The sequence below is a fragment of the Lepidochelys olivacea genome (genome assembly GCF_965140295.1).
Source record: "Lepidochelys olivacea isolate rLepOli2 genome assembly, chromosome: 1".
Lineage (NCBI taxonomy): Eukaryota > Metazoa > Chordata > Testudines > Cheloniidae > Lepidochelys > Lepidochelys olivacea.
The window spans coordinates 168,076,719-168,099,537 of record NC_140411.1 but is presented as its reverse complement, the minus strand read 5'-3'; the positions used below and the strand labels follow the sequence as shown (position 1 = coordinate 168,099,537).

General features: G+C 43.4%; 1 protein-coding gene across 2 annotated transcripts in view; it reads right to left on the bottom strand.

Moving 5' to 3' along the window:
- The window catches only part of SCAF4 (SR-related CTD associated factor 4), a 68,205-nt gene extending 62,864 nt beyond the window's left edge, over positions 1–5,341 (bottom strand). For both annotated transcript variants that reach the window (XM_084623926.1, XM_084623927.1), the window contains exon 1: positions 5,109–5,341. In XM_084623926.1, coding sequence (XP_084480052.1) covers positions 5,109–5,138 — 30 coding nt within the window. In that variant the 5' untranslated portion in view covers positions 5,139–5,341. The remainder of the gene's footprint in view (positions 1–5,108) is intronic.
- Between the last annotated feature and the right edge of the window lie 17,478 nt (positions 5,342–22,819).

Sequence of the window (22,819 nt, the reverse complement as noted above, 5' to 3'; positions counted from 1 at the left end):
CCAATTTATTTGAGCATAAGCTTTTGTGAGCTACAGCTCACTTCATCGGAGCTTATGCTCAAATAAATTGGGTAGTCTCTAAGGTGCCACAGTACTCCTTTTCTTTTAGGTCACATTAAGATACTCTTTGGTGTACTCTGCAATTCACACCCCTATAGTCTGCACTGAGATGCAGTGTAGACAAACCCCTAGTCTGTTTCACTCTATTGCCCCTGCAGACATGGGAAACATGCTTTCTGCAGGAGCAACAAAGGCATGAGCTTCAATTGCCTTGTGAACCAAAATGGCCAGGAGAGAGGAACAGCAATGTTAGTCTTTCCTCCTAGCATCAGATTGGCAACTGTGCCTCTCCTGCTCTTCCATACATATAAAATAACTAGGACTGCATCAGTTTCCATAAACCACTGCACTAACTGGGGAAATACTGTGCAGGATCTCTCAGAGAATTCTCTTAATATGGACTTGGGGGAACAGAACACAGGAAACCCACGTTTCTGTACCAAGTTTAAAACCTTGAACGCAGACATAAATCACTGACAAAAACTTTGTCAATGTGGAACTACCACTTTGTTATTGTGGAATGGGAATAATGGTCATGCTCTAAAAAGTTTGAAGTGCGTAACTGCTAACAGGGCCAGTGAAAGAAGTCTTGCATGTTATTTGCCCCCCAAAGTTGAGTTTTACTACACAGTGGTTACAGTAACCTTAAGGACCTGTGAGAAAATTGATGCGTGTGTGGGGGGAGATGGATAACACCCCTGCAACATATAGCCCCTCCACCATTTCCAGCTCACCCTCCGCTTGTTATCCCATCGAGCCATTAGAACTTCAGACCCCAATTTGATTCACTATCTCCACCTCACACCCGCATGAAGCACAGGAAAAGTCAAGCCAATGCAAGTACATATGTGGATTTTATAGCACTCAAACAATCATCTCGATCTTAATTGTAAAGCATCGATACGCCGCACCTCCCCAACCCTAAACCCTCACTCTTGCTGTGCCACCTACCTCCATGTCACCACTCCCAGTGTCTGACCCCTGCCACCCTCAATGCAGCTCCAAACCCCTCTTCCCTATCCCTCCCACTCCTCAGCTCCCAAACCCCACTACCATCCCAGTAAGCATGTGCATGCATAATTTATTTTCTGGTTCAATACATTTCGCCAAACACACCTGACAGACACACTTTTGCAACAGGCCTACAACCTTTTTCAGATTTTTGCTCTAGGTCAGACTTGAACTCACATAGCTGGGTGTAGGTCTGGCTCAATGGCTACTGCATATCCGCTTTAGCTACCCAGCTGTAGTGAAAACTTGCCGGCCAGGAAGCCTGAATGTTAGGCATGTGCCTAACTAGAGCGCTGAACTCTCTTGCTACTGTTTTCAATTTGCTCCCCTCAAGGAGCAGTAGATGCCCTGCAATAGCTGAAGTACATGTCCTGCAATGGAGACCATTTGGGGCACGATCAGTTCCCTGACTCTGAACAAAAATATGTTGGCATACTCCATCAACCTTAAGAAAAGCTGTTTTGGTTTTTTTTTGGGGGGGGGGAAAGGGATTGTATCTCAGTATCCCCCATGATCAAATTACCCCAAATTTGGATCACTTACTCTACTCTGTATCACCACAAAGCAAACCAAATTACAAGGCAATCCAAGTAACCATGTGGATTTTAGAGCATTTAGAAGAGTCAGGCTTTAAACAGAAAACTGTTCTAACCTTAATTATAGCAGAACTAGCATTGTGTTATAATATTGCTTTCTTCATGTAAGGAAATAATGCTAGCTGATAACAGGTGAGTGACTAGGGAAAAGATTGGGAGGAAAAGATAGAGGTATACTGACACTGCAAAATGAGATCTGTCATTAGTATAAGATTGCTATACTAGATCAAAAATTCAATCGTCTGGTCAACTGCCCATGCATCAATAATAAAGAACTGAGCTACAGTTGTAGACAAAGACAAAATGCCCACCCGAATATCCATTCTCTTCATTTTTGGGGGGTGTTACTGACTTTGGGTACACCACCGAGTCACATGTAGAAGTGAGTGATGACACCGCTTGGTTCTTAACATAATCATAAAATTATAACAATGCACAATTATCAGTCTGTTGGCTCTTATATTACTTCCATTGGCAAAGCTGAACACAGAAGCTTAGGCCAAGTCTACACTAAAAAGTCAGGTCGACCCAGCTACGTCACTCGGAGTGACATAATTAAGCCGACTTAACTCCCTGTATAGACAGTGCTAGGTCAATGGAAGAATTCTTCCATCAATCTAGTGCTGCTTCTTGGGGAGGTGGATTAACTACAGCGACAAAAGAACCTCTCCTGTTGGTGTAGCACGTGTCTACTCTGAAGTGCTACAGCAGCGCCACTGCAGCATTTCTAGTGCAGACATAGCCTTATTGTGCAGAGGCCTATAATAAGCAATACCGGTCCCTAATTTTTTACAATTCGAATGTGAAAAAAAATTAGTTAACTTAGCAAAGCTAAGCGTACACTGCCAAACCAAAATATAACCAAAGCGAACACTGGAAAAGAAACATTACATGCTTTTCTCACATGGGTGTCAAGGTCATCTTTTTGGTATACTGGTTTTCTCAAGAAACGTGTTAGTAGGATTTTGCACCTCAACATGTTACCCATTAGTTATGCTCACTATATATTTAACTACAAAACTGTATACTTTAACAAAATTCACAAATTCTAATTCATTGTTTCAGGAGTACCTGGTTCAAACTAGTTATCTGACGGGTAATACACTACATTACAGGGCTACCAAATACCACCAGTTGGCAATATGTGCTCAAAATATGAGTAAAAATATAGTAGGCATAATAATTGTTTGTTTAGCACGAACGATGCGCTTACTGCTGTAGAAAATTTAGTGTTTTCCCAAATGAGTTTACAATCCAGATACAGATACAGAGGAAAGGTCAAACTGCGAAGTTCAGAGAAGGGATTAAGAGCTGAGTTTTTTATTTAGTTTTCAAAATATATAAACTAATTTCTTGTGGGCATCTAAAGAAAGCCAGGAAACTAAATGTTGAACTGAACAGATGAGTAAATCCCATTGAGCATAAAGTTAAGCAAATGCACAAGTGACTGCAGAATTGGAACCATAGAGAATAAGCCATCTGTGAGGGAAATCATATTAAAATCTCAACTGGGTACATGTTTTAATACAATTTCATCTTCACATAAGTTATCAAATTGAAATTCTGCAGAGTTACTAGAATTTCATGTACTCTTTTTGATTCTGTATCCAGAAGTAAAATATTGACAGAGTCAGGCATCATACATTTATTATTTCTTGGGCACCCAGATGTGCTATTTAAGACATACCCATTTTGAATACATCAGAATGAGATTACTTAAAATATCAAGAGATACTGATGGTTATCTAAATTAACACATTTACCTAAATCATTTGGGTCAGCAAATAAAATTTGTATAGTTGTGAATATGAATATAGTTATTCATATGCCATATGAATGGCATTTTGTCCAATATCAGTAAAGTTAAGCCGTACAAGGAAGCAATATAATGAGATGAATGAAGTGGTAAGCACTGCTAGTATCTCCACTGATATTTGGCTAGGTAAAGGTGATTTCTGTCCTACATGCCAATAAGAATAGAAAGCACAAAATATGTGCAATCTAACCCCAATTAATATAACTTAGTAGATTTCTGTTTAAAAACACCACCACTTGCCTGAAATGTGGAAAATGGAAAGCCCTCAAACTGCCAATTGTGTCAAAATAAGAAACGTGTCAATTTAAAAGTGCTGGTTAAAACTCACACTCAAAATTCACTCCTTAGCTATGGAGTTATCTGTATCATTTCAAAATGTAAAGATCTCATGAATGGAATAGAAAAATCATACTATAGAAAGAAAAATACAAAGTCAGTTATTTCGTAGAGGATAAGTAGGTATGTAATTGTGTTCATACTGATACTCTAGTCTAGTGCAACTGACATGCAGATGCAAAGAATGAACTTTACACAGCATGACTTTGTCACAGGAGAGCAGTCTGCCATTTTTCCTGTTTCTGTTCAGCAACCATTCACAGCACACTAACCTTCAAAATGCATTAAACATTCTGGAATAAGTCTTGGAAACCTTACATTAAAGATGTGCTTACATTTAGCAGGTTACTTGCAATGAACACACACGCTACAATTAACACCTAGAATGATTTGCAAGAACATCCTGTGCACCAAAACTTTTATTTAAAGTTAGCTCCAACTACACATTCATTTTAAATTTAGGTGGGAATAAAAACTTTAGACATCAGGATCTGGCATATTTTGATGTCCAATTTGGAAGACACAATCGCTGGTATATTATTGCCCAGCTAGAGAGTTTTCAGATCAGGCAGAGTTGCAACAACCAGTAGCAGCCGAAAGAAAAGAGTGACGGAGATGGCACAAGGGCCTTCCATGCCTCATGAAAGGAGGCTGGTCCCAACCTCTCCCCACCCGCCACATGCTTCGTTTCGGGGCTTGTCACCTGACCCTTTCCCCACACGCCGCTCCGTATCCGCACACGGAGAAGTTCCTGTTCGATCGTGGGCAGCCCCTTCGTTTGCTGCTGCCCAGCCCGTGCTATCTGCCCCGCGTTCACGTGGTCGCGTCCTCCCCCAGCCCTGGCAGGGAAGGAGGCGCCCCGGCTGTGAACCACCCGGCCCCCGCGAGGCGCAGCGCAGCGCGCCCGGGGTAACGCCTGGGCGCGAGGGCCCGGCCGCGCGCCCCAGCTCCCGGGCGGCCCGCGCGCTGGGCGGGCGGCAGAGAGGGGGCGGGGATCCCCCGGCCTCACCCGAAGGAACGCGGCGCTGGCCGCTCCTGGGGCGGGGGAGCGCTGGGCCGCCCGGCCTCCGTCAGACCCACGGGGCCCGAACAGCCTCGGGAGCGAGGGGAGGCCGCAGGCCGGCCGCTACCTGGGCCTCCGCGGAGGCCTCTGCTGGGCCGGGCCTCGGCTCTCCCTCGCCCCGGGGCAGGAAGCAGCGGGGCAGGCGGCCGCGATAGCGGCTTCGTGACCCCCAGAACCGATCTCTGGCCGCCGGGCCCGGCCTCCCCCCGCCCTCCCCGGCTCCCACCTCCTGGTTGAAGGCGTTCACGGCCTCCATGTTGGCGGCGGCTGGTGCGGGTGCCCGCGGCGGGAGGCGGGAGGCTCGGTCCCGCTCAGGGGCTCCGCGCTAACATGTCCGTTCGGCGGCGGAGCTCTGCGCGCAGGCGGCGTCTCACTGGCCGGGCTCCGCACAGACCGTCTCTCCCAGCGGGATGGCGGAGGGAGCCCGCGCCGCGCACAGCACCCTGGGATCGCTTAGGCCTCCCGGCCCCGCGCCACCCACAGGAGAGAGCGCGCGCGCGGCGCGGTTGCGAGGACGCCACGTGACCGCCCCCCCCCCCCAGTTACTATCTCGAGCCCCGCCATGTCAGAAAGGGCCCCGCCCCCGGGGAGAGGGGGAAAGGGGCGGAGCGGGGCGAGATAAATCTTTCGCTTCTCTTCCCCCTCCCCCTCCCGCCCGCACACAGGGCGGGGTGTTTGCCAGGTGGAGGAAGGGGTGAGGTTCACCTAGCCCAAGGGAAGGGGAGAGAGCTCTTCCCCCCCCGCCCAGCAAAGGGAGGAGGGAGCCCCTGTGCAAGGCAGTGGCCTCCGCGCTCCCGAAGGCACAAGGCGCTCTGCCTGTGCCTGCAGCTGGCCCCGGTGTCCAGAGACCGGCAAGTGCCCCGAGGAAGGTGACTACCCAGATGAATACTGGCCAATGGGTTTAGCATTTGGGGAACCGCTGGGGCTGGGCTGGAGGCGTGCATGGCAATACCTCCAAAGACGGCAGGGGGCTGTGAGTAAGGGGAGCAAAGTGCCCAGGGTCACAGAGAGAGATTTGTACGTTTTGGGCTTCACAAATTAGGCTGGAGGCCCGTTTTGTGTGCCAAGTCATGATGAGTACATGGTCAGCAAAGGCTGTGATTCAATAGCGCTGTAAGTCTTTGAGGAATCGTTGTGACTTTCTGTTGGATGTCTTTGTAGGGTTACCAAGCAAAGTATGTGATGCCAGAGTATTGGAGAAGTCAGAGTTTATTCAGAGAGACAGTGGGATGTTCTTCCTGCCCCACAGTATTCTTTTTAATGGAGTCTCTTTTTTTCATCATGATGCTCTGGTGTTGCTAACTATCATGATTTTATTGTGAGTGCCATGATATATGGTGTTTTCTTAAAACCCCAGCACATAAGAGTCAGTGGATTACAGGAGAATCTCAGCTTTCTTTCTTGAAGCAACTTTCTAGCTCTCAGAGTTGAAGAGAAAAGCTGACTTGGAGCACTCTAAAAGCTCGGGAACCAAAAGGAAAGTAAATAGAACCCAACATTGGCTTAAAAATCATGAGTTAAAATAATTAATCTCATCATTTGGGGGTGGAGGGACTGACCTGTGATTTCTGAATGCTTGGTTGAGCAGTAGTGATTCTCTGAGACCCTTGCATACCCATTGCTCTTTTGAATTGTAAGGTCATACCCTGACTGTACAAACCTTTCCCACACCTGAAGAAGAGATCTGTGTAAGGTCAAAAGCTTGTCTCTTTCATCAACAGAAGTTGGTCCAGTAAAAGTTATTACCTCACCCACCTTCTCTGTACAGACCTTGAGGGATAGTAGTTCATCTACAGATTCAGCAAGTGTGGCATGAAAACGGAATGTATATTTGAAAGGCATAGGGCAAAGGGAAAGGTAATTAAAAATGAGAACAAACTATCAAGGGAAATGGTAGATTCCCCTTTCTTGAAGTTTTCAAATCAAAACAGGATGCTAGAAGCTTGCAATCTGTGCCAAACCCTGTAGAACCCAACTACAGGTGTTGGGGTCAGGTATGAAAATACCTTGACATTCTTTGGGTTGGGTCAGATTTGGATTGTGAAGGAGGCAGGCCACCACCAGGCTGGGGAGCATGAAGGAAGGCTAAGAACATTAGAATGGCCATACTGGGTCAGACCAATGGTCTGTCTAGCTCAGTATCCCATTTCTGATTGTGGCCGATGCCAGATGTTTCAGAGGGAATAAAGAGAAAGGTCAATTATAAATTATCTCCTAATCTCCTATCATCCAGTCCTAGCTTCTGGCGGTCAGAGATTTAGGAACTCCTGGAGCATGGGTTTGTGTCCCTGACCATGTTGGCTAATAGCCATTGATGGACCTATTGTCCAGGAACTTACATAATTCTTTTTTGAAACAGTTATACTTTTGTCCTTCACAACATCCCCTGGCAACGAGTTTCATAGGTTGACTGTGCATTGTGTGAAGAATTGTTAATATCTTTTGTTAATATAATTGGATGACCCCTAGTTCTTGTGTTATAGGAAAGGGTAAATAACATTTCCCGATTCACTGTCTTCATGTCATTTGCAATTTTATAGATTTCTATCATATCCCCTTCAGTCATGTCTTCTCTAAGCTGAACAGTCCCAGTCTTTTTAAATTTTCCTGGTATGAACGCTGTTTCATACCCCTAATCATTTTCATTGCCCTTCTCTGCAACTTTTCCAATTATATCATTTTTTAAATGAGATGACCAGAATTGTACACCGTATTCAAGGTGTGGGTGTGTCAGGGATTTACATAGTGGCATTGTGATTTTTTTGGTCTTATTATCTATACCTTTCCTAATGGTTCCTAACATTCTGTTTGCTTTTTGGACTGCCACTGCATATTGAGTGGAGGTTTTCAGAGAACTACCATTATGACCCCAAGATCTTTCTTGAGTGGTAACAGCTAATTTAGACCCCATCATTTTGCATGTATAGTTGGGATTATGTTTTCCAATATACATTACTTAGCACTTATTGACATTGAATTTTATTTGCCACTTTCTTGCCCAATCACCCAGTTTTGTAAGATCCATTTGTACCTCTTCATAGTCAGCTTTGGACTGAACTATCTTAAGTAATTTTGTACCATCTGCAAATTTTGCCAGTTCACTGTTTACCCCCCACCCCTTTTCCAGAAACTACAAGTACACTAAATCAGCTGGATCACCCTTGTCCACATGTTTGTTGTCACTCGCAAATAATTCTAATTGATTGGTGATTCATGATTTACCCATTAGCCATATTGACTCTTCCAAAACATGACCTTGTCTTTCTTGAGTTCTCCTTTAGCACCTCAATCATCCGGTGGCCACACTGACTTTGTCAGGCTTTCTGCTTTTGATGTACTTTAAAAAAAAAAATTGCTGTTAGTTTTTGTGTTCTTAGCTAATTACTCTTCAAATTCTTTCTTGGTCTGCCTTATTATACTTTTACACTTCACTTGCCAGAGTTTGGGGTCCTACCTATTACTATTACCTATCACTAGGTTTTGACTTCCAAATTTTAGAGGATGCCTTTTTGCTTCTGCTGGCCTCCATTACTCTGCTGTTTCACCCTGGTTGCATTCTTTTGGTCCTTTCATTGTCTCTTCAGATTTGGGGTATACATTTAGTCTGCACCTCTATTATGGTGTTTTTAAATAGTCCCCATGCTGCTTGCAGGCATTTAACCCTTGTGACAGCTCCTCTTAATTTCCATCAAACTAGTGCCTTCATTTTTGTGTAGTTCCCCTTTTTAAAGTTAAATGCTACTGTGATGGGGTTGTTTTTTGTTTTTTTGTTTTTGTGTTTTTTGGTATTCTTTTACCTACAAAGATGTTAAGTTTAATTACATTATGGTCATTATTACCAAATGGTTTGGCTGTGTATACATCTTGACCAGATCCTGTGTTTCACTTAGGACTAAATCAAGAATTGCTTTTCCCTTGTGGGTTCCAGGACTAACTGCTCCAAAAAGCAGTCATTTAATGTGTCTAGAAATTTTTCTTTATAGCCTCTCTAATCTCCCTGAGCATTTCACAATCAATGTCATCATCCCAGTCAGGTTGTCGATAGTATATTCCTACCACTGTACTCCTATTGTTCAAGTATGAAATTTCTCTCCATAGAGATTTCATGGTACAGTTTTATTCATTTAAGATTGTTACTTTATTTCACATATAGTACCACTCCTCCACCAGTATGACCTAAGTTGTCATTCCTATATATTTTGTATCCTGGTATTACCATGTCCAGTTGATTATCATCAGGATACAAATTTCCATGATGCTTATTATATCAAAATCCTCATTTAATGCCAGGCACTGTACTTTCCCCCTTCTTGGTATTTAGACTTGCAGCATTTGTATATAAGCACTTGTACATTTTGTCAATGTTCATTTGCCTGCCTTTATGTGTTATTTAAATGGGACTCTGTTACATTTGACTTTCTCACTAGCTCCTACCTGTACTTTACTAATTTCTCTTTACTAGGATATAGAGTTCCCCCTTTAATAAATTCATTCCCTAGGGATGTCTCCGCCTGAGCCCTGTGTTCCATCACACCTCTGGGTGTTCCCCCAGCTCTTAGTTTAAAACATCCTCTACAACCTGATAGGATATAGATATTCAGGCCTGTGTGTAAAGGCTTACGCTCTAAGAATTTAGGTGTATTCTTATCACTTAGCTAGTTATAGAGGTATAAAAGAAAAGAATCAAAATCACTGTCTGCCGGTGTAAGGTCCTTCTCTTACTGTGACAGTCTGAGGCCCTGTGCTTAGGCTAAGATCTTTAGCTAAGCAACCTAGGCAGCCATAAGCTGGGAAGTCAACAATGAAAAAAATTCCTATATGTTTCAAAGATATGAATAGACCAAAACATTATGGTCTGGTTCCTGCTTACTCTAAGGCACATTCTCAACTTTGCACATGAGAATAGTTCCACTGAAGTCTTTGGACTGCTTATGTGTATAAAGTTAAATATGCACGTTAAGGTTTGCAGGATCAGGACCAAAATGTAAAACATCAAGAATGGTAGATTATATATATGAGAAATACAGGGAAGGTGAAGTAATATCTTTTATTAGACTAACTTTCTGTTGGTCAAAGGGACAAGATTTTGAGCTTCACAGAGCTCTTCTTCAGGTCTGGAAAAAGTAACCAGAGTGTCACATACATTACACAGATATAGAATACATGATCATATGGTATAGCACAAAGGTTTTATCAGCATGAGTTTGGGATGCCTGCATTACTTATGACCCAGTCTGTGTGCAAAAAGCTCACTGTAGTTTTATTATTATTTAACATTTATATTGTGATAGCACCTAAAGGCCATAATCAGGTTGGGCCACACACTGAGTCAGGTGCTATACAAACATATAATAAATTACAGTCTGTACCTCAAAGAGCTTGAAATCCAGTATGGCTTACTGAACATTTTACATGACTTTAATGCCATATATTTTATAGTTTTAACTTTTTTCCTTTTTTGATATAGTTTTCATCTGTGCTTTGGAAGCACCCCTTTTTTTTCCTCTATTCACCCATGTACATGGGTTATTTTAACACAGTTTCAGTCTGCATGCTCATATTATTAGCAAAGGGATGACTATACTAAAGAATAGATGTATAGATACCTGGGTGTGAGTATGCTATATATAAATCACAGTTATCTGATGTAACAGAAAAATTGTTGATGCTTCATGACTTTTACTCACATTTCATCAGCAGCTGCAGGGCCAGAGTTCTTTACTCAAGCTTGTTTATTTCTGAAATAGTTCTCTGCCTTCGGCGTCTTTGCTGTTGTTTTCTACCATAATGCAACTTTCTGCCTCATTGATTTTCAATTTACATTACCTTTGGCAGATACATGATTATGTACAGTTCTTATAAATTTTTTTTTTTGCAAAGTAACATTAGTAGATCCTGATCCTGCAAGGTGCTGAGCCAACCTAAGCTTTCCTTAGTGTCTTCTAAATCATTATGACCATTGTAAGTCATTATTGACAAAATGATATGTGAAAATAACATTTTTATGATTATCACCAGTTTTTCCTTGATTCTCCATATTTGCCTTTGATTGTTACTCTGATGAATCATTAGATAAAGAGCAGTTATCACTTGAGGTATTGTCATCACTGTCATATTCTCATTTACGGGTGTAATTGATGGGGTATGGAGTTCTTGAGCAGGATTTCCTGAAATCCTGTCTTCTAAAGTAAATGTCAAAATCAGTATGCATGCAATGTTGCTTTCAAGTTCTGTTCCAAGTATTTAGTCCTACTTTAAAGCCCTGGGTTCTAATCCATAAAGCTTTGTAAGCTGGCTACCCTATAGAGGGCCTCTTTCCCTATGCACCATTACTATGACTGAGATCAGAGAAGTTGTTTTTGTGGACAGACCCTAGATCTGTGATGTTGTCACGTAAGGTTCTCCAACTGCAAAACTTACTGTCTCTAGTGGTCTCCCAAAGACTGCTTGCTTGCAAAGTGTATGGAGCAAAGTGTGTCTTTTTTGGTCAAGGATTTAGTCCCTCTGTGTTGGGTTTTACAGTTGGTTGAGACAGTGGGGACTTAGTGCTGTTTGTGTTGTCTGTTGTGAGCACTATAAATTATGTTGTGTGCCTAGATAATGCTATAATGGATATATAAAAAGTATTAAATAAGTAGCTTGATTTCTTTCTAGCTGTTGAAGAGACTTTGGGTCTCCTGAACTCAGCTAATGTGTATCTAATCATTGAGCATGTAGCTTACATATATCCAATGTTTAGTTTAACGGTTCATTTTAAACTTTGCAACCACGGTTGAGCCTCTGATCTTTCCTCACATAGATGTCACACCATCAAGATTACCAATAAATAGTATGAATTCAGTCTTAAACCACATCTACACTACAGAGTTAAGTCAACTTAAATTAAGTCAACAATCATAAACCACTGTGCATATTCACACAACACTCCTTGTGTTGGCAGAGCATGTCTACATTTGGTACTTTAGCACCAATAGAGCAGTGCATTATGGGTAGCTATCCCATTGTGCAAATCGCCACCTTCTCTCACTAGGAGTTCTGGGAATGGATTGCAGTGCATCGTGGGGACAGGATCACTGCCCCAGGAGGCAGTGTTCTCCGTCCCATAATTCCAAAGGCTTTCAACTATGTTTTGTGCCATTTTTCAACTGCCCCTGTAAACTCTGAGCCCACCATCTGTGCCTGAAAGCATGGATCCTGCATTGATCACCTGTCTTGTGATGAGTGTTATGAACACAACACGACTGATCCTGCAGCATTTCATGAGCTGCAAATCTGAAGAGGAATCCATGCTGCCTGCCCTGCTGTGTGTCATAGAAAGGAAGAATTCAAGACTGATGTTGGCATTCATGGAGCAGCTGCACGCAGTGGACCATCGCTATTGGGCTCAGGAGGCAAGCACTGAGTGGTGGAATTGGATTATGATGCAGGTATGGGATGATGAGCAGTGGCTGCAGAACTTCTTTATGCACAAAGTCACCTTCCATGAATTGTGTGCAGCACTCATCACCACCTTGAGGCACAAGGACACCAGAATCAGAGCTGTCCTAACTGTGGGAAAGCATGTGGTGATTGCTTTCTGGAAGCTGGCAGACTGCTACCAGTCAGTCACAGATGAGTTTGGAGTTGGGAAGTCCACATGGGAGTTGCGATGATGCAAGCATGCAGGGCCATTAATCACCTCCTGCTACGAAGGGCTGTGACTCTGGGCAATATGCAGGAAATGGTGGCTGTGCAGCAATGGGATTCCCTAACTGTGGTGGGGCGATAGATGGCATGCGTATCCCAATTCTGGCCCCAGACCATCTTGTGATGGAGTACGTCAACCGAAAGGGCTTTTTCTCTATGGTATTGCAGATGCTGGTGGATCAATGATGTCATTTCACTGACATCAATGCAAGGTGGTTAGGGAAGGTATATGACACCTGCATCTTCAGGAACACTCGCCTGTATAGAAAGTTTCATGCAGGGACTTTCTTTCCAGACCAGAAGATTCCAATAGGGGATGTGGAAAGGCTGCTACTGATCTTGAGACCCAGCCTACCTCTTACTCCAGCCTTACACTGGAAGCCTTGCCAGCAGCAAGGAGCACTTCAACAGGCTCAGCAGGTGTAGAATGTGCATTTTGTAGATTAAAGGGTTGCTGGTGTTGTCTAACTGGCCGAAAAGGCCTCAGTGAGGAAAATATTCCCCTGGTCGTAGCAGCCTTATGTGCTTTGCATAACATTTGTGAAGCCAAGGGGGAAATGTTTCCTTAGGGGTGGAGCATCAAGATGGATCCACCTGGTGGCTGATTTTGAAGAGCCAGAGCTGTTAGAGGGGCTCAACTGGGGGCTATTCAAATCAGGGAGGCTTTGAAGCAGCATTTTGACAATGAGTACCAGTAATGTGTCTTTCTGTAATGCATTCAGCCAGGCATTGTTTACTTGCCACCTTGAATGACCCTTGTAATGATTCCTGCCTGAGCATTAATTGTAGTTGGCAAATGTGCCAGTTGCCATTATATATGAATTTCTGCTGCAACCAAATGTGTGTAGGTCACAATAAAGAATCACTGTCTTTGCAAGACTAAATTTTTATTAAAAACCTCCAATACCCAGATTAACCTTTCTTACAAGGGACATGACAGTGAGCAGCACTCTTTGAAATGAAGAAAAGGAGTACTTGTGGCACCTTAGGAGACTAACAAATTTTATTTGAGCATAAGCTTTCATGAGCTACAGCTCACTTCATCAAAAGCTTATGCTCAAATAAATTTGTTAGTCTCTAAGGTGCCACAAGTCCTCCTTTTCTTTTTTGTGGATATAGACTAACATGGCTGCTACTCTGAAACCTCTCTGAAATGAGGATCTCACAGCTGGGTGTAAGTCTAGCTGTCATTATGCAAAATATCCCCATGTCCGGGAACGTGCAAGGAATGTGTTTGGGGAGAGCAAGGAATGCAGTTTTGTATGGGCTGCAGAGGGCGTCAAGCATGCATTTATTCCGACTACAGTGCAGTCAGAGACCCGAGCATCTCTGATTCATCCCCTCCTGCCCCCATCTCCTCTCCTAGCTATCTATTTCCATAGGCACCGGTCAGCACCCACCGGCAGCTCCCCGCAGCCCCCCCAGCTCACCTCTGCTCCATCTCTGCCTCCTCCTTTAAGTGCGCCTCCGCTCCGCTTCTCCCCCTTCCCTCCTGCTCCAATGCCACGGCAAGCCTGGGAGCAGGAGGGAAGGGGGAGAAGCGGAGCGGCAGCAATGCGCTCAGGGGACGAGACGGAGCGGAGGTGAGCTGGGGCGGGTAGCGGTTCCTGTGTCCCCCCAAGGGGTACTTCTTGAACACCCCCACCGTCTCACCTCTGTTTCGCCTCCTCCCCTGAGTGCGCCGCCGCTCTACTTCTCCCCCCTCCCTCCCAGGCTTGCTGGGGAGGAGGGGAAATGCGGCACGCCCAGGGGAGGAGGCAAGAGGACCCACTGGCGCCAGCTAAAGTCGGCGCCTATGTCCAGTTCTAGTTTTTCGTTTCTTTCCATGTTCTATGCTTGCTATCGGCCTGATCTAATGATTGCAGCAGTTCGCAAAACATGTCTTCCTTGTTCACTTCCTTATCTGATGGAGGCGTTCCACTGATGTGTAGTCCCTCAAGGGCACAGCTGCAGAAAGAAGCCAAAGAAACAATACACAGATTCAGTATTGTCTGTGTGCACTCAGTCCTGAATTATAAAAGTTACATACATCTCTTTCTCACTTTCCCTTGGCAAGCACGCACCACAGACAGAGTACTAAACATGGTGAGTTCAGCCCGTGTGTGTGTGTGCACGCTCGCAAAGTGTCAGGGTGGTTTCAGAAGTGGATCAGTAAAAGCGCCTAGGCCACTATTCTGAACACTGGCACCATTTTTCCACAGGCAGGGGCAACTGAAGCTGAAATCTCACCACTGAGAGTAACCGAAGATGCAAGGGTATCTTCCGCATGTGTGCGGCTTCAGATCAGGCCTGTGTGCTGCTTGCCTGTGTGCTGCTTTGGTTCCTGCAGAAGTAATTGCCAATTGGCACAGCAAAGATTCCTACAACGGGGAAGAGAAACAAAGCAGCTCTGCCCAGGAATCTTCGGCAGAGGATTGCAGAGTATCTGCAGGAAAGTTTCCTAGTGATCTCTAGGGAGGATTCCCAGGAGATCTTGGTGTGCATTAACAAACTTTTCCGCAGTGCCCCTACTGCGTAGCTGCACAGGGGAGTGAGAAGCAGATGCAAACAATACCTAGTGTTAATTTCAATCCCTTCTCCCATGTGCACCATGTAACAAAATAAAGGGCACCTCTGTCTCATGTATCTGTGCACTATCAAAGCAAATGAGTACTTACTGGAGCTCCCCTCTCCTGCTTCAGGCACACCAGAGCTGGACTGCTGGGACTGGCTAGACCCTTCTGGAATCAAAAAGAGGTCCTGTCTCACCACACCACTGGACGGGCCTGTCATCTGTCCCACATCCTCCTCCAAGTCGACCTCCTTGTCCACTGCTTCGTCCTTGGGGTTGACTCTAGTGGCTGCTATCTCCAATCCCCGCAAAGTATCTACGGGGCTCTTGGCGGTGGAGGTGGGGTTGCTGCCAAGGATGGCATGCAGCTCCTCATAGAAGCGGCATGTCTTTAGCACTGCACCAGAGTGATAGTTGGCTTCCCTTGCCTTCTGGTATGCCTGCGTCAGCTCCTTGATCTTAGAATGGCACTGCTGTGTGTCCCTTTTGTACCTCTTGAGCAATCTGGCCGTAGGTATCAGAGTTCTTTGCTAATCTCCCTCCTTCCTGAGAAGTTTCCTGGGATGCTGCTTTGACGCTGCAGGGTCAGGTGATCATGTCACTGGGTGCTGGACACCATCTTGGACTTCTAGTATTTTTCCGTTAAAAGGGGGTGGGGGTCAAGCTGGGAAACAAAGGATTCCCGCCATATGCAAATCCTATTTAAGTTTGGGGAATGAGTTAATCTAGGCTCTTCTCCACTGCCTTCCCACCCAAGAAGGAAGACTGCTGAAAACACCTGAAGAAACAAAGGAACTAAACTGGGGGGAGAGGCTGAGTCCAGGTGATAAAGGTCTAGCCTGTGAAAGGAATATCTGGAGATTTAAGCTGCTAGCAGTGCAGCTTACCTTCAAGAAACTCTGCAACCTGTATAAAAGACATTTAGGGTAAGAATTTGTTACTATTAACCAGTTAATTTAGTGTATTAAGCTTAGTTTGCATGCTTTGTTTTATTTGCTGAGTAATGTGCTGTCAAAGTTCCTTTCCTACTCTGAACTCTAGGGTACAGATGTGGGGACCTGCATGAAAACCTCCTAAGCTTACCTTTACCAGCTTAGGTTAAAACTTCCCCAAGGTACAAACTATTTTACTGTTTGCCCTTGGACTTTTGCTGCCACCACCAAATGTTTAACCGGTATTATTATTATTATGAAAGAGTCCATTTGGAAACGTCTTTCCCCCCCCAAATCCTCCCAAATCTTACACTGCCTTTCCTGGGGAAGGTTTGATAAAAATCCTCACCAATTTGCATAGGTGACCACAGACCCAAACCCTTGGATCTTAAGAACAATGAAAAAGCATTCAGTTTCTTAAAAGAAAAATTTTAATAGAAATAAAAAGAATCACCTCTGTAAAATCAGGATGGTAAATACCTTACAGGGTAATTAGATTCAAAACATATAGAATCCCTCTAGGCAAAACCTTAAGTTACAGAAAGACACAAAAACAGGAATATCCATTCCATTCAGCACAGCTTATTTTCTCAGCCATTTAAACAAACAGAATCTAATACATATCTAGCTAGATTACTTACTAAGTTCTAAGACTCCATTCCTGTTATGTCCCCAGCAACAGCATCACACAGACAGAGAGAGAGAGGCTTTGTTTTTTCCCTCCCCCCAGCTTTTGAAAGTATCTTGTCTCCTCACTGGTCATTTTGGTCAGGTGCCAGCAAGGTTATCCTAGTTTCTTAACCCTTTACAGGTGAAAGGGTTTTTCCTCTGGCCAGGAGGGATTTTAAAGGTGTTTACCCTTCCCTTTATATTTATGACATGTGCTTTGATCTGTTTGCTATTCCTTTTAATCAGTCAAAATCTATCCTTTGTAGTTTATAACCTTGCTTTTTGTTTATTCTAAAACCAGTTTGTGTAATTCATAACTTGGGGGAGGGGGGGAAAAACCTGTGTATATCGTCCTCCACATTGAGGGAGGGAGCGAATTTCATGAGCTTATGCTGTATAGACTTCTGTGCAGTGCAAGGCAATACAGTTTTGGCTTTACTCTCCAGAGGGGGTGTGGACTTGAATGCTGAGCAATTTCCTAGCTGAGTCTTCCCATGGAGAGCTGATTGAGGACTCTGTGATTCTACATCTGAGTGTGTCCCTACCTGTGTGTGTGTGTGTATTGGAGGATGCCGTAGAGCCTGGCTCAACAAAACAGTGTAAGGGAGCCCAGGCTGGTGGAGCAGGCAGGCTCAGTGAAACCCTAGTATATCAGGTGGCACCCCAGAATGGGTGACAACCCCTCACAGTGATTATCATGAACAATAACTAAAGAGAGTCATGTTTCAGGTCTAGATGTGAATTACACAGAATGTTCTACTTAAAAACAATAACGAACACACACCGTTTTCTGGGGCAAAACGGTTGGAGACTTTTGAAGTGATTTTGTTTGTGTGTAATTTATGTACATGGTTGGTTGGTGTACTGGAACTGTGTTAAGAACTCCCCTACTCAGCATTACCAATCCCAGGCATTCAAAATTCATGAGTCAGGTCCCTCCCCCAATCACAAGAATGGCTTAAAATAATTAAAAATAATAATTTCGGGGTTCTTTTTATTTGCCTTCTGGCTTTTGAGCCTTTAGAGATCATATATTCCAGCTTTTCCTCTTAATGAGGGAGACTAGAAATTTAAATATTTTTTTAAAAATGATAGCTGAGATTCTCACATAATCCTAAGACTCCAGATGCTGGGACTTTAAGAAAAACACCAAATATTATGAGATTTGCAATAAAATCATGAGAGTAGCAACTATGCTGGATTTGTTATGGGAACATGGCCATCCAGTATTAAAGACGAAGAGAGAATGTCCAATTAATTAACTTTTGAAATGGTTACATAAAGATTTTGCAATTCAGTAGAACAAAGCTCTTCCTGTAACCGTCACTTAGAATCATAGAATCACAGAATATCAGGGTTGGAAGGGACCTCAGGAGGTCATCTAGTCCAACCCCCTGCTCAAAGCAGGACCAATCCCCAATTAAATCATCCCAGCCAGGGCTTTGTCAAGCCTGACCTTAAAAACTTCTAAGAAAGGAGATTCTACCACCTCCCTAGGTAACGCATTCCAGTGTTTCACCACCCTCCTAGTGAAAAAGTTTTTCCTAATATCCAACCTAAACCTCCCCCACTGCAACTTGAGACCATTACTCCTTGGCCTGTCCTCTTCTACCACTGAGGATAGTCTAGAACCATCCTCTCTGGAACCACCTCTCAGGTAGTTGAAAGCAGCTATCAAATCCCCCCTCATTCTTCTCTTCTGCAGACTTGGGTGGTATCAGCAAGGTTCTATGAAAATCAAGTTGCACACAGTATGCTGTATTTAAAATGATGTCATAACTGGGGAAAAAAGGATAATTGACAATGATTCTTCTCTGTTTTGGGCATATAAAATAAGTGTTATGTTATCATATAGACTCCGATCCTGCAGTGGACTGTATGTGGGCAGACTGCTGTCCTCGGTGTAGCCCTGTCAGGTTTCACGCAGCGGTAGCAGTCTGTCCACATGGTCTATACTACAGAGTTAGGTCGATGTAAGGCAGTTTACATCATCTACACTACAATGTTGCTCTGTCTGATGTAAGTTGCCCACTACACTGACCTAATAACTCTCCCTAGCACTTAGGTCGATGCAGTTAAGTTGACAAAGTGTCTGTGCCAGTGCGTTGACTGTTCCAGCTGTCAGCTGCCAGGGGCTAGCAGTTGGAGCCCCGCCACCTGTGTCTGACAGCCGGAAGCCGTCTGGGCTGACACCTGGAGCCTGGCTGCCTGGGGCTGACACTGAGGCTTGGGGCTGTCAGCCCTGGGTGGCGGGGCTCTGGGTGTCAGAGCCCCAAGCGTTCCTGGTGAGGAAGCATACCACAGACAGAAGAGTGTAGTGTGGATGTGAAGAGCCAATTTAATTACTGCAGTGGGTAATTTAAGTCTACTTAATTTTGTAGCGTGATCTGTTGCTGCATCAGGGCGACAGCATAGCAAATGAAACGTCAGATTTTCTGAAATTCCACTTATCAGAGTAACTGCCATGAAAGGGACTTTAACATTTGCTTTGGTTTCTACAGGGAAACAACACTGGCACAATAATTCTTGTCATTACATTAGTTTAACTTTTCATAATTAAATTCTATAAACTAATGAAGAGTTGTGCTTATGTGTTTAAACTTCATTTTTCCACTTCTGTGTACTGAGGCAATTCCCCTTGGTGACCAGTAGATGGCACTTGAGTACACACTGAAAAGGAGACACGAAGGTTTAAGTAATTTATTTCAGACTGAAATTTTATATCTGTGCAAAAATAACTTTTTGAACAGGAACACAAGTATAAACTATATTATACACATGTGCATTAAATCCCAAACCGGCAAGCTAATCTGTGCAAGCCTGCCCTTTGCACCGCATGAAGTGCCATTGAAGGTTAGGGAGTCTGAAGAAGTGCAAAAGTCTACCACACTGGATCTAATTGTAGGATCGTGGCCTAAAACATGATCCGCTTGTGTGAACATAAACATGTGTACTACTTGCACTGTGAGTCTGGTAAGTATACTTATTCATTTTACAGATAGACACACTTCAGGCATACAGTGAAATACAAGATAAAATATCACTTCTGCCTGTAGTACATTGGTCAGATGGCTAAATCCCTGCTTTCAAAGTCCAGGAATGTGTTATTCCACATAGAAACTTGTATTTTCCTTTCTACAGTAAGGTTTATTCTTTTAAAATAATGAAATTATCATATAGGAGACTGTCAGTTCAAAATTTTGTCAATAAAAAATAGAATTTAAAAGCTGTTTCCAGTGCTTTCACCACCCTGGGTAAGGTTCTGGGCTGCAACTGTAAGGCCTAGTCTAAACACAGATTTTGGACTGGTACAACTAAGTCAGTTAGGGGTGTAGTTTTTCCCCACCCAAATAATTATGCTGGTACAGTCCTTACTGTGGACATAGTTATACCAGCATAGTTTATTTGTCTTGGCTTATGGAAAGAAGACAGAGGAGGCTGGTATTGCTTTAACTATACTGGGATAGTTAAAGCAGTGCTATTGTATATAGACCAGCAGTAAGAGGCCCAGTACAGAGCTCACAACCTAGGAACAGTGGGGGGCTAAGGTATGGTGGCAGTCACCTTTCCATCCTCTCAATCCTGGTCTGATCCAGGGCTCACAGCATACGTTAGGCAACCAGGGATTCCTGCCTAAATTACAATAGCCTGCCCAGACTGTGCTGTGGGCTGCAGTGCTGCCTGGAATCTCTGAAATGTTGCAGTACCATCTTGGCATGCCCCTCTCACCTCCTACACCAGGGCTAGCCCCAGGGTGGTGGCAGGACAGATTTATTACTTTCTATCACAGTGGTGTGCCAGAAGAATTCTCCCTTGGTAGGAACCAAGGTGTTTAGGGCCCCTTAGCACTGCTCTGGCCCTTTCACCTGGTTTACAGGATCCAGGATGGGGTGACCCATGCTGTTGCCCCCACACATGTTTTTTTAACACTGATTTATTTTCAAAGACTTCCTTCAGCCCAACTGCATCATTTTTTATAAGAACAGCAAAGGTGGAGCACTTTGTACTGAAGTGAAAGTGTCAAATTACTGTCAAGCCATTAAGATCCTTCAGTCCTCAAGTCTGCTATAATTAATGCAGTCCTGGAATGAGCTCAGATACTACAGTGATGAGGGTGGTATAAGAACCAGAATAGAATAGAATTATGAGTTTAGCATAGATTGCGGGACAGGAGACCTGATTTCTGTACACAGCCCTGCCACATACTCCCTGCTGCAGTGCCCCTTCCATAAAATGTGGTTAGTAGATTACCTTTTTGAGGTTATGTATTGTTAAATTCACCAATGTTCATAAAGTATTTTGAGAACCCCAGCTAGAAGGTGCTAAATGACTGCAAAGTTTTATAATCTTTCTCTGGACCTGTTAACCTAAGGATCACAATATATACCTTTCAGTGCAAAACAGCCAATAAAGTATAAAACATTAATGAACACCAATACATACTGAAAGCCCAGGTTTAGGGTATATTTTCATCTCCGAGGGTAGGATGGACAAGTGTAACTTCCAGTTCCATTAACTGGAAATAGGCATGTCAAAGTGACAATATGCTCTTGAGCTGAATTTTTTAATTAGTGACATAGCCTTCTACAAAATATATGCAGACGGTCTTCAGTTGAAGAAAAAAAAATTGTGTGCATATGAATTGAATGCTCATGCAAGATGCCAGATAGACACTGCTATAGAGTGATATCCTATATTTTTTCCACAGAAAAGCTAAAATATAGTCAGGAGAAGTGCACAGTTTCTTCCAGTGTACCACACATCTGACCTAGAAGGCCCATCAGCACAGGTGAGATGGTAGTTCAGTCTCTGAGCCTTTTGTGAGATTGCCAGTAGTGTGCCAATTATAGCAGTGGCAGTTTTTTGTTTTGAAGACAAATTTTTCAAAGCTCCTAAATCAGTTAGGTGCCGAAATCCCATTTTCAAAAGAGCCACAAATTCAGATTTTCAAAGTGACTAAAGATGCATTTAAGTGCCCAATGGAATTTTCAAAAGTGCCTTTCAATAGGAGTTACGAACCTAACCTGCTTAGTTGCTTTTGAAAATCCCACTAGCCACTGAACTGCAACTTTAGGTACCTCAATGCCTTTGAAAAATCTGGTCCTAAAGCACTCAATCCCACTGACTTTCAATGAGACATAGGCTCGTAAGTGCTTAGGTGCTTTTGAAATTTTTTCCTGAGGACACTTGGACTGAGACCACATAGACCACCAAATAGCCATCAGATAAGTAACAGTTTTTGGTAACTGTTGACCTGGGGCCTGATCTGGCATTGCTTATGCTAAACACCTCCATAACTAGAATTAAAATTCTGAATGTTCAAGAAATGCAGAACAGGGCTCCTGGATTAGATTTGAACAAAGATCTGGAAGTGAGAGGCTCAATAATCCCATTTCCTCTCACCTAAAGCATCTAGCTCCCCCTAACCTCAGCTTTGTGTCTAATGAAAATATAGTAATAATTTTGATTTTTCAGGAGTTTTACATTTTAAAATGAGTAATAATTGTATATTTTGTCTTTTTATTTTGCAGTGCTCTGTCTTTTGAGAGCTCACTATAGTAGTATAGCAATACTTTGTTTTCTGTATCCACTCTGCTGTTGCCAGGCAACTAAATACTAATACCAATTTCCATAACCCATTGTTTGGATTATATTAATATGCAGGCATTAGTGTGGTCATGTAACCAATCACAAACAAGGATCTCCTGAATGGCTGCCTCATTTCCTAATGCTGCTTGAAGCTGCTGCTGAGTGAGCTACTGCAAATTATCTAGTATTAAATGAGATGTAGAAATGTTAGCACCAAGAAAAATATGACTTTACATACCCTGAGATCATCTTGATTTACTGAAGACAGAAGAGCATTCAAGGGTAGAGAAGGGAATGTGGTTAGAGGTTTAGTGTGACAGATACGTTATTATGAGCAATAATTTTAAATATAGGATGCCATGTTAAAAATGATCTTTGTGATAACGTGTGCCCTAGTAATTTTACAATCCCACTGCTAAATCTAAAAGTGTTTGGCCACCTGTACGGAAACTATTTCTGGGAAAGATTCCAAAGCTGTGGTGACCATCTTCTTTCTGATAGTATTGAGGT